Raw genomic sequence first — 12454 nt, 5'->3', positions numbered from 1 at the left:
AGTGTTAGGGTGATACACCTTAATGAAGATTTTCACCCCATCAAATGCACTAAGTTTTAAGTAATTGCTAAGCTAAAACTTACCAAACATGCCAACAGTACTAAAGAATGAGGGTGGACCATATCATCAAGATTTTTAACCATTAAGCACATGCTAACTCATCAACCAGATCACCATTAGCACACTAGAACATCTTATCCCACATTTACTAGCAACCATCTTAGCAAAGCCAAAATACAAATGTACCCGTCCATCAAAACATCTAGCAATGTGATTCTGCAAGCTTGATCCTTGTGACAAAAAATATCACTATCGGTGTATGAAAATCACAAGTGTAAGCCTGATGCTTCCCCAGATTTGATTTTTTTCCTAGTTTGAAAAGTGATTTCAAATAAGTGGAGATGACTTACAAGTGACCTAACTTGGTGATAAATGAAACATTAAAACTTAAAATAGAGATGGCCACAATTGAAAATTCATAAATGGCCTAAATAATAATGGGAAAATTGAAATTTTAGATCCTAGAAGTCATTGAAACCAACCCTCAGGACAGTGAAAGGCAACAATACATGGTAATATTTTGGTGCGAAGTGTTGGAGATTTGAAAAAAAATTCATTTCATATTTAACCCCCAAACTTTCCATTGTAATTTTGTGTAAATATGCAATGCTCATAAGATGACTTTTACTTGACCACTGAAGTTGCTTTGAAATGATGAATGAAAGCTTGTTTCATGTGCATTGGTTGACTCCACCACTGGTTCTTCTGGAAGGGGGTTTTGAATTCCCAACTTGTTTAATATACCTATTGCCATCTGTACTGTGTTTTGCAAAAGGTTTTTCCTGTGCTGAAATCAACTTAAAATCTTGATTATGTGTAAGTTCCCACTTCCGTCAGCCAAATTGTCACAATTATTCATTTATTTATGGAATGACTTTGGACTAGAAATTATGAAATTTACTTGTGAAATTCTGAGAAGTAGACATGCTTCCAGATTCATTTACGTTCCAAAAAGCATCTTAGGCACGAGGTGACAGTAATTAGAACAAAATTATATATTACTTCATATTATTGCTAACACAAGAGTATTCTTGTCTTTCAACTTATGATTAATGCATTGCTTATTTAGGTTTACTTTCTGGTTTGAAACATCCAGCGCACCATGTGTTTCACTTTGACCTCCATTTCATTGGGAGCTTTATTCTGTTCTGCATTTTAACTTTTACAACTTAAAAACTATCCATTTACAAACAAGGCTGGAACAATTTCTTCTTTTTTGATGCACACTTGTGATGACAGAGAGTATGCTGCCTGTTATACATTCTAGGAGATAATATGTGCAGAATGAATGATCTGTGAAAGAATTGGTAGGCAGAGAAGCACATTGAATTGCAATTATCAGCTGTATGGATAGTGTATTACATCAGATCTTTTGTTGATTTTGGGAAATTGCCAGGCATGGGATGAGACATCTATTTCACTGTCTGCTGGGTGTGACCTTTTCACACGATATGTTACTAGGACATCTGCTTTGGAGTATGAGGATTTTTCAGCTGGCAAGTCCCGTCTGATAGAACGTGGTGAAAGGTTTGGAGAAATATCTTTTAAGGTATACTTCTTGCTTCTGATTGTTTCACTTTGTATTTGTGAAGCAAGGAAGTTTGATATTTTTGCAAGTTTAGACATTTAAATTATCAGTATTTGGGCATTGCAAAAGTTTTCTAATTTTCTCCATGCAAGGAACCATTTTCCTGTAGTCAAAGCATACTTGGCATAGCTTTCCTTATCAAACAAATGATATACTAATGGGGACATTTTTCATCTGAAGGCTCGTAAAACTATTGCAATGCTTGGGCAAGATTTTCTACAGGATGGTAGTACCATCCTGGTTCATGGTTTTTCAAGAGTTGTCTTAGCACTATTGAGAATGGCAGCATCAAATGGGAAGCACTTTAGTGTTGTATGCACTGGTTAGTTTTACTTTGCCCCTCTTAGTCATTTGTTTCTTTTTCCTTGTATTGGTTTGTCAAATTTGGAATGCCGACTTCTTACTCTGTTCTATCTGTTGGTGTAATCTATAAATAGAAGGCCGTCCAGATAATAGAGGCATAGACATGTCAAAGGAACTGGTTGCTGTTGGTGTTCCTATTAAACTTATATTGGACTCAGCAGTGGCTTATACCATGGAAAAGATTGATATGGTACTTTTTGGTGCGGATGGAGTCGTTGAGAGTGGAGGTATTATCAATAAGATTGGAACATATCAAGTCGCATTAGTGGCCCACAGCATGAATAAGCCTGTATATGTAGCAGCTGAGAGTTACAAGGTATGCTAAGGTCTAGTCCTCTGTTCATTCTTCACTGTCTCTGTTGTAGATTAGAGCAGACAGTTGGAGGTTTTGAGATTATTTTAAGTCTTGAATGCATTCAAATGAGTATAAATCCTTGGAATTTGAAAAAGTTATTGTGATTTCATCCAAATAAGTATGCCGCATTTTTTTGTCTGAGTGTGTTACAAAGTTCACATTCCTAAAATATATGCAGAAAACATTGTCTAGGCAGTTGTTCCATGTTCTGAATTAGGGAAACATTTCTAGAATGCAGTTGGAATATTCCCAATGACATCTTTATTTTCCTGCTTGTTGGACATATACCTGATAATTTTCCAAGTATTGGGAGTCATTTCTTGAAGAAATTGGACACAAGCAAATTGAGAAAGAAGCAGATGAGAAAGATTTAATTCATAGTGATGGTAGATACTAGAAAATTGAAATAATTGCAGTGTTACAGATGTGCTTTCAGCATGAAATAACATTCAAATTTGAAAGTGCTGCTTTTAAGGTGTTTGTTTTATTGAAGTTGGGTTTTTTTTTCCTTCACTTGAATTTGTGAGGTACTTGGAAAGGGTCTGTGATGTCTTGTTTCAATTTTATCTTAGATATAGAGACATTATACATGTTAATATAAGTTTAATGCAGCTCCACTTTGACTTAATATAAGTTTAATGCAGCTCCACTTTGACTTTTGACTCAAACTAAGACCAATTCCACATGGTTTGTGTTTCTGTTCAAATTTGACATCAATGAAATTTGGGGAAAACTCGTGGGAATATTGAAATTTGGATAAATTTCGCTATAAAAATTGGTTTTATACATGTATATAAAATAAAATTTGTAGAGTTTACTGATGAATATAAACGCGTTTATTATTATTATTAGTCAATGCTACATATATCGGTGATATATTGCCAGTATTGGGATATATCTTGAATTGTTTGCTGAGTCAATGTTGTTGCTGGTATATCTCAAGATATTTTCATCCTTGTAAAATATCGCGACACATTCAAAATGTCACACTATTTTGCCTATATATTGCGAGTCAATGGAATATATTGGCCTGCCTGTGTCAATTTCATCTTACAATTGAATTTTTGATCTTTTAACCCTCATCCTGCAAAAGAGATTTGGGGTATTCAGAGGATTTACTTTGATCTACCTATCTAGTTCTACCATATCCATATTCTGAGGTATGTGTAAAATTTTATGCTTGCACTTTGTTTGTTTGTCAAGATTTAGTATATGTTTGTAATGTCCATTAGATATATCTCCTGCTGTTTTTTAATGGGATATTTAACACTTATTTAGCACTGATTTTTTAATTGCAGCATCTTTTATGTGATTCCAGACTTGTCCATTTGTCTTGGGCAATAGTTAATAGGTCTAATCAGTGCCCTACAAAATGGAAAAGCCATTGGACCCAATGTGGGAGTATGGTGAACCGATTGAGCTTCATAAGTGACAAAGGCTGAATTGCAAGCCATGTGGAAGAGAAATATTTGGCAGAATCAGCGGCTTCAAATACCACCTTGCCATATCCCAGGGTATGAAGGGGATATTTTCCTTTCATCTACCCTAGAAATCATCCATTTTGCAAATCAATCATTCTTGAATTGAGGCTCGAACTTACAAATAGAGAAGCAAGAACCATTGGAAACATAAGCTTGTCAAGAGCAGGGGAAACGCAATCCTTGTGCCCTTGACATTCTCACTCTTCTTTGTGCTGAGGTTAATGCCTAAGGGGTAACTGTGATATTCCCATTTCACATTATTGCTAAGTGAAATATAAATTTTGATAAATTTTGTCTTCATTCATATTGGCACTTAGGAAATGTGGGTTTACAAGCCCTACATCGAATTTTGATTAAAGGCAAGCCCCAAACATTAGAGGAGGAGGAGAATATCGAGCCCCTAGTGGAGCGTGGGGGCCACACTTGGTGAATTTCGGCCCACATGGAGAATACGCATGCCTTGGAGGGAAACTCGGTGGGAGGAAATTGAGGTGGGCCCACATGAGTGCATTGGAGGCATCTTGACAAAAAGGACGGGAAGGCACTCATTTGGTCATTCTATCATCTATACAGAAATTGTGTCTTTGACATAACACGCTTGAGTTGAAGCCAAGTCTGCAAGTGCTGTTTAGCACACGAGTGTCTCCGAGCAAAGATCTCAACCAGTGTTGCGGGGGAGCGCCCCCCCCCCCCCCGCTCCCGCTCCCGATCCGCGCTCCGGGCGGGAGCGGGTCGGGAGCGCGCTCCCGAAATCGCTCCCTAAAAAAAATTTCTCTCCCTGCCTTTTCGGGAGCGTTTTGCCTTTTTTGCATTTTTTTTTTTGTAGTAATGTTCGAAATGCAATTTTTTTTGAAAGAAACAAATAGTTTTTGAGTGGGGCAACTTAATGATCAAGTCTAGGCCCTAGTATTGATATGCTATTCATGGTAATGTTAAATTCTTAAAGTAAAAGTGACATTTTCTTTCATTTTCATTTTCATCCTTTTACTTAAATTTTTAACATTACCATGAAATGACTCAGGATGTTTGAGAGTGGTTTCGTCCTCATTGGATTTCATATGGAGAAAGTAGAATTTTAGATTTCATTCAAAATCCAGCAGACTTATCAGTTTTTCAGGATTTCAGGATTGGGGGATTGCAATGTTTCCATTGAATTTTGTCATGTATTAGGGTATGGAACTCATATTTAATCAAGAGTACCAATCCCTCTATGTACCTTGATGTTAGTGACATTGGTTGTCGAACTCCTCTATCATGACCCTTCTAAAAATGTACGCATCACTCAAACAAAATCTTGACTTGACATGCTATGCTTTTTCTATCTTATGTTAATGCTTAGAGGGTGATATTAATGACAAAGATCCCTATACAGATACAAAGGTAATGACAAAGATACCTCTGGATATTAATGCTTGGAGGGTGATATTAATGACAAAGATCCTGATTTTGCAACAAGACTAAAAAATTAGACATTTCTCGTGGTGGCAAGAGGCCCAAGCATAAGAAATAGATAATAGATTTACTTCTCTTCTCTAGTTTCTAGTAGCTTTTATAACTATTGACTCTTTCATATATATTATGATATTTTTTTAAACAATAAATTTGAAGTTGGCAATTATAACTCATTAGTAATGAATTATGAATATGATGCTTCATGAAAGTTGAAAGTTGTTTCATTTTGTTTCATTTTATAACATTTCATTTCATGTTAGATATTATTTATTGTAATGGTTACACTTAGCTTACAAGTACAACTTTGGTGATCAATGATGATAAATGTTATATATTGAATTTTGAAAGCTTGAAACTTTAAGATTGATGAATCATGAGACTCAATATGTTGTATGTTACTATGTTACTAACTTGCGGACGTGGTTGATGAAGATTATAACTTCTAGATGATTGTTGTTATATGGTTCAATCTATGCTTTTTTATGTTTTTTATATCTAATTCATCATTCTACATGTTTTTGTTGACATATATGTATCAAAAATTAAAAAATATAAAATATATATATATATTTTTAAAAAATCGCTCCGGGATTCGCTCCCAAACCGGGAGCTTCTGAAAATGGTCGCTCCCGCTCCCGCTTCTGCTCCCGCTCCCCGCTTCCGCTCCCGCTCCCAAGTAACATTGATCTCAACCCTTGCTTCGGTGGACTTCGAGTGCTAGAGCAAGGAGGGAGTTCCATATTTTTTTCCAATTGTTCCAGCAGTGGGGTGCGAGTTTGTGGGGAGGAGACAAAACCAACAATGTAGGGACTGCGCAGTGCTTGGAGGAGGCTCACTTGGGAGTTGAGTTGTGAAGGGAGTTTGGGTCTGAGGTTTGAGGAGGAGTTTGGGAGAGCCTTTGCTTGGAGTTTGCAGCCATATTTGGGAGCATTGCAGCAAGATAGGCAGGTGGGCCGAATTTCCTAGCAGCAGAGCCATAGAGACAAAAGAGGGCCGGAATTCTGAGGTCAACCATAGCCCAATTCCTTCGTGGATTATTTTGGGTATTTGGTGGAGAATCCAGGGTTAATTTCCCGGAATTTTCTGAGCTCTACAAGAGGCCCTAACAACAGATCTTATTACCTAACAACGTATTTCTGGGCAGTTTAGCACAGAGCCAGGAGACAAAGCAACAACGTACTTGAGGGGGATTTCCTATTGTTCATTTGGGCTTAGCTAGCTTGCCTTGAGCAAGCCCAGGTGCACTCTTTCTAGCACCTAATTGTACCCTCTTCATATTTTAATAAAATGGCTCAACAATGCAGTTTTGGTGCATTTCTGTGATCTGATTTGTGTGTTTAAATTTTGTGGTTTTTTGTCTATGTTTGCTTTGCATATTTACTATAAAATTTCCTAGGAATATTATAGTGGTATCAGAGCTCATAGACTTGGCTTAGCCTGTGGGAGCAACGCAGTCTATGACACCAGAGGACAGGTAGAACATCACCTACCGGAGGCAAAGGTACAGGAGTAGAGAAAGGGGGTTGGAAATTACTCCTGATTTGGAGGCACGTGGAAAGATAGTTGTGGTAGTAGAGATGGGGGATCCGAGGAGTAATGAAGATGCAACATTCGATAGCCTCTTGAAGGCTTTGAATGAAGTGGCTAGGGGACAAAAGGAGATGCTGGAGGAGATCAAGCAACAAAACAGGGACAAAGACCTCCACCGTGAGTCCCTTTTTGGAGAGACACCGAGAGCCTCATAACAGTACGACCATCCTTCATCGACCACTCACCCTCCAACTTATAGTGGGCCATCTAGAACCACACTGTCTACTTTCTTACCATCAGCACCTAGTGAGCATGGGGGATTGGATGAACCAAAGCCCATGGGGGGGGGGATTTCAAAGTGGCCTTGTCATTAAGAGATTATTGTCAACTTAAACAAAATGAGAAGGGTAGGTATAGTGGAGGGCAGAATTCGTAGAACTCAGAGCTATAGTGCACTGTTGGGAGGATGTATGTCCCTACATATCATTGTTCTTCTAAGAGCACATCTTGAGCTTGGGTGGAGAAGCTGGATACATATTTCCAGCTTAACCGAATGACAGAGATGGAGGCCATCAAAATGGCTACCCCACACTTGGAAGGGGAAGCGCATGAGTGGTGGTTTCATGGCCTATCCACATTGGGGCATGCCAGTGTGACTTCGTATGAGGAATTCACACAAAGAGTGGTGGAGCGTTTTGATAGGAGAGATCCAGAGGCTCACTTTAGAGAGTTGACTCAACTTAGACAAATAGGCCAACTGGAGCACTACATATCAGAATTTTTGAGGGTTTTAGTTATGGTGCCAAACCTCTCAGAGGCTAGGAGGGTGTACACTTTCATAGAGGGGTTGTTGGAGCCACTGCGTGGACTGGTGAAGTCACGCAGACCCTCGACTTTACAGGAGGCAATGACTTGCGCTAGGGACTTGCAAGGGGCCATCCCCAAGACCAGGCCACCTTTTCCCTCATGCACTTCCTACCCATATAAGGGATGTGACACCAGAGCCCCACCACCGAGAGCTAACCAGGGGCGTGGATAGATGGATGAGGAGACTCAAAGAGACCTCCGAAGGAGGAACTTGTGTTTTACCTGACAGGAACCATGGGCTCCAGGTCATAGATGTGTAGTGGGCAAGGCCCACTACATTGAGGTCTTCTCTGACAGTGATGGGGAGGATGATGCGTACTTGGAGATGGGTGGAGATGACAGTGCAGGGCCAGCAGATAGGGGGCCACCACCACCACCCCCGCCAGGGGGAGCTACTTTTGCTCCATCAAGAGGGGTCCTTGCATCTCTATGTGGGGTACCCAAGTTTTTGACTATGAGGATCAAGGGTACCGTGCAGGGGCAACGTGTTTCGGTTTTAGTAGACAGTGGGGCTACCCACAACTTCATTGATGCACAGATGGCCCATAGGAGGGGTATCGCAATCGAGGAGTTCGAGGGTTTTTCGTTTTGGTGCTAGGTGATAGAACCATGCAGTGCACATGCTATGTTCCAACTCTGACAGTGACCATGGGGAAGTACTCAATGACAAATCACTTCTTCGTGGTAGATGTGTCGGACACCAATGTGGTGCTGGGTGTCCAGTGGCTCTACTCTCTTGGTAGAGTCACTACTGATTGGAAGAAGTTGGAGATGGAGTTCGTAGGGCCAGATGGCAAACCAGTTTTGCTACAGGGTATGCACTCCTACCCTCCACAAACTGTTTCGGTCCACAGGATGGAGGCAGATTTGAGACATGGGGACATTGAGTGGGTTGTGGAGTTGAGGATTTCAGGGGCTGGAGGTCAGGCCAAGCCACTACACCTAGATATACAAGCCATTTTGGACAGGTATCCGGTAGTGTTTGGGGACATACTGCTAGGTCACCCACTCGACCGAGGGTTTGAGCATACCATTGAGTTGGAACCGGGGGTATAGGCAGTGATCACTACCCGTTACCGACGTCCCAAGGCATACCAAGATGAGATAGAGAGGGCTATTTGAGTTGCTGGCACTGGGGCACATTAGGCCCAACTCTAGCCCTTTTGCTTCATTAGTTGTTCTAGTGAAGAAGAAGGATGGGTCCCTTTGGATGTGCATTGACTACAGGGCTCTTAAAAAGAAGACCATGAAGAATTGCTACCCCATATCACACATAGATGAGTTGATGGACGAGCTGAGGGGGGTGAAATTCTTCACTAAGATTGATCTACGCTGAGGGTACCACCAGATTAGGATGAGGTTCCATGATATCCCTAAGACTGCTTTCAGGTGCCACTGTGGGCACTTCGAGTTCCTGGTTATGCCCTTTGGCCTAACAAACGCACCAGCTACTTTCCAGTCCTGCATGAAACACGTGTTTTGTGGACAACTGCAGAAGTTTGTGTTGGAGGAGCACTTGCAGTACTTAGAGACAGTGTTGCACATTTTGGAGGAGCAATAGTTCTATGCGAAACTGTGGAAGTGCGAGTTCGGCTTGACAAAGATGCTCTACCTAGGGCACATCATTGGAAGGACGGAGTGAGAGCCCATGAGGAGGAGATCAGTGCCATCAGGGATTGGTAGAGCCCCAAAATGTGATAGAGTTGAGGGGATTTGTGGGCATCTGCACTTACTATAAGAAGTTCCTAAAGGGCTTCTCTCAGTTGGTAGCTCCCCACATTGATTTGACGAAGAAGGGGGCTTTTGAGTGGACAACTACAGCGCAGGTCTCTTTTGATCGCCTTAAACAAGGCATGTGTAGTCTCGTATTGGCACCTCCAAATTTCACCCAGTCCTGCGTGTTGGAGTGTGATGCATCCAGAGAGGGTATTGGTGCAATTTTGATGTAGGGAGTGCACCCCATAGCTTTCTAGAGTCAAAAGCTATTGCTCCATGAGAGGCTGTACTCTATTTATGACAAGGAGATGCTAGCCATAATGCATGCGCTAGCCAAGTCCAGAGGGGACTTCGCGGGGAATCGGTTCAGGGTCAAGATCGACCACAATAGCCTTAAGTTTCTCTTGGAGAAGCAGTTGCAGGAGAGGTAGCAGAAGTGGGTGAGTAAGCTCCAAGTGTACGACCTTGACATCGAGTGTGTCAAAGGGAAGATCAACATGGTGGCAGATACATTGTCCAGGAGACTGGGTGCTGTTTCACTTATGAGCATGGTGCCGGATTGGAGGGCGCAGTTACTAGTGGAGTACTCCAAGGACCGATTTGCATGTGAGGTCCTTAATGGGGCAGTGATAGATGACTAGTACATGGTGATGAACGAGGTGATTTACTACAGAGACTAGATTTACTTGGTGCCTAACTCCCAGCTGAGGGAGAAGATTTTGTAGGCTGCCCATAACTCACCACTAGTCAGGCACCAGGGGTTCACAAAGACTTATAGGACCATCAGGGAGCGATTTGTGTGGAGGGGCCTGAAGGATGACGTTCTGAGGCATGTCAGGGAGTGTGACACATGCCAAAGGAACAAGGGTGAGAAGTCACACCCTGCCGGGTTGCTACAGCCTCTTCCCATCCCTGAGGGGAAATGGGAGAGTATATCGATGGACTTCATTACTGGGTTGCCCACAGTACAGGGCAAAGACTACATTTACGTGGTGGTTGATCGAATGACAAAGTTTGCACATTTATTTGCCATCTTAGCCCAGTACCCAGCCTCATAGGTGGTTGAATTGTTTTTCAGGAGGTGTTTCGGCTACATGGTCTTCTGAAGAACAACAGGTTCATGGGGGGATTTTGGCAGGAGCTATTTCGACTCGTAGGCACTGAGCTCACTCCGAGCACTAGTTACCACCCTTAGACAGACGAGCAGACAGAGATAATCAACAAATGGCTGGAGGGTTACTTGCGTAACTATGTGACAGGCCATCAACACGCGTGGGTACGATGGTTACATCTAGGAGAACACTGTTACAACACCACCTACCGCATGTCTTAGGTATGTCCCCATTCCGAGCTCTATACAGTTATGATGCATTGTCTTTTGTTGACATGATGTTTGGAGACAACAAGGCCCCTAGGGCCAAGGATTGGATATAGGAGAGCCAAGACATTTTGTGGGCTCTCAAGGACAACATGTAGACAACCCAAAACCAATAGAAACTTTATGTAGACAGGGGTAGAATTGAGATATAGTTTGAGGTAGGGGAATTGGTATTATTGAGGCTTTAGTCGTACAGACAATCATCGCTCAAGAAAAAGGGGGCCGAGAAGCTCAAACCTCGTTTTTATGGGTTATACAGAGTCACTCACAGAGTTGGGGAGGTGGCATATGAGCTGGAGCTACTTGCTGGTAGTCAGGGGCACAACAATTTTCATGTATCTTGCCTAAAAGAGGCATTGGGATAACACCTGCAGAGCTACCTCCTACAGATGATGAGGGGCACTTAGTTTTGGAGCCGAAGGCTATTTTGGATACTCGGGAGAGGCGTTTGAGGAACAGGGTCATCAAAGAATTCCTGATCAGATGGAGGAGCCTACCATATGAGGATGCCACTTGGGAAGGGGAGCAAATTCAACAACTTCCTTCATTGCAGTTGCTTGAGGACATGCAATTTTTTGGCGGGGAGGACTGTGATATTGCCACTTAGCATTTTTGCTAAGTGAAATATCAATTTTGATAAATATAGTCTTCATTCATATTGGCACTTAGGAAATGTGGGCTTAGGGGACCCACATCAAATTTTGATTAAAGGCAAGCCCTAAACATTAGAGGAGGAGGAGAACATCGAGCCCCTAGTGGAGCATGGGGGCCACACTTGGTGAATTTTGGCCCACATGGAGAATACACATGCCTTGGGAGAATACATACTTGAGGGGGATTTCCTATTGTTCATTTGGACTTTAGCTACCTTGCCTTGAGCAAGCCTAGGTGCACTCTTCCCAGCACCTAATTGTACCCTCTTCAGATTTTAATAAAATGGATCAACAATGCAGTTTTGGTGCATTTCTCTGCTCTGATTCGTGTGTTTAAATTTTGTGGTTATTTGTCTATGTTTGCTTTGCATATTCACTGTAAAATTTCCCTAGGAATATTACAGGAACCTTATCTTTGGTCAATAATTAAAGCAAAGTAGGAGGAGGAGGTCAACAAGTTTGTGGCTTGATGTTTCTATGCAATGACATTCCTTTCAACATTGCCAAGAACAATTGTTTGTACCATTGAATGTTTGAAGTTGTTGTAATTGTTGGCTTTGGGTATAAGGACCCTTCCTATAATGACTTGAGAGGGCATCTCCTTCAAGTGGAAAGCACTGATTGCACTTCAAGTGGAAACAACTGATTGCAGGTCCACTCTTAATTTCTTGATTAATTGTCTTCGTGGGACACTGTTTATCAAATATGTTGATGAAATTGACTATGGTAAAGATTCATATTTGTTATGTGAATGTTAAAGAAGCACATTATTGTGAGTTGTTAGATGGGTTCATCCAGGAGATGGGTTCGTAGTTAGTTTACAAATATTTATGGACAATGTTGCTAATTAGGTTGCTTATGGAGACTTATCAAACCTTGTATTGGATTGCTTGTGCAACCCATTGCTTTGATTTGATTTTAGAGGACATGGGCAAACTTCTTGTATTAATGAAATCATTGAATTGGCTATGAGTGTCACCATTATATATGTGTGTGTGTGTGTGTGTGTGT

At 41.4% G+C, this 12454-nt stretch overlaps 1 protein-coding gene across 1 annotated transcript in view; it reads left to right on the top strand.

Annotated features, from left to right (window-relative positions):
• The window catches only part of LOC149158711 (uncharacterized), a 167461-nt gene that overhangs the window by 105797 nt on the left and 49210 nt on the right, over positions 1-12454 (top strand). The window contains exons 2-4 of the mRNA XM_089436280.1: positions 1457-1609; positions 1829-1970; positions 2086-2327. Coding sequence (XP_089292406.1) covers positions 1457-1609; positions 1829-1970; positions 2086-2327 — 537 coding nt within the window. The remainder of the gene's footprint in view (positions 1-1456; positions 1610-1828; positions 1971-2085; positions 2328-12454) is intronic.

Source organism: Pinus tabuliformis, chromosome 5_2, assembly GCF_031772625.1.
Source record: "Pinus tabuliformis cultivar Carrire ecotype Pingquan chromosome 5_2, CPIR1, whole genome shotgun sequence".
Classification (NCBI taxonomy): domain Eukaryota; kingdom Viridiplantae; phylum Streptophyta; class Pinopsida; order Pinales; family Pinaceae; genus Pinus; species Pinus tabuliformis.
The sequence above is the reverse complement of the archived record's forward strand: the minus strand, read 5'-3'. Positions and strand labels throughout refer to the sequence as shown.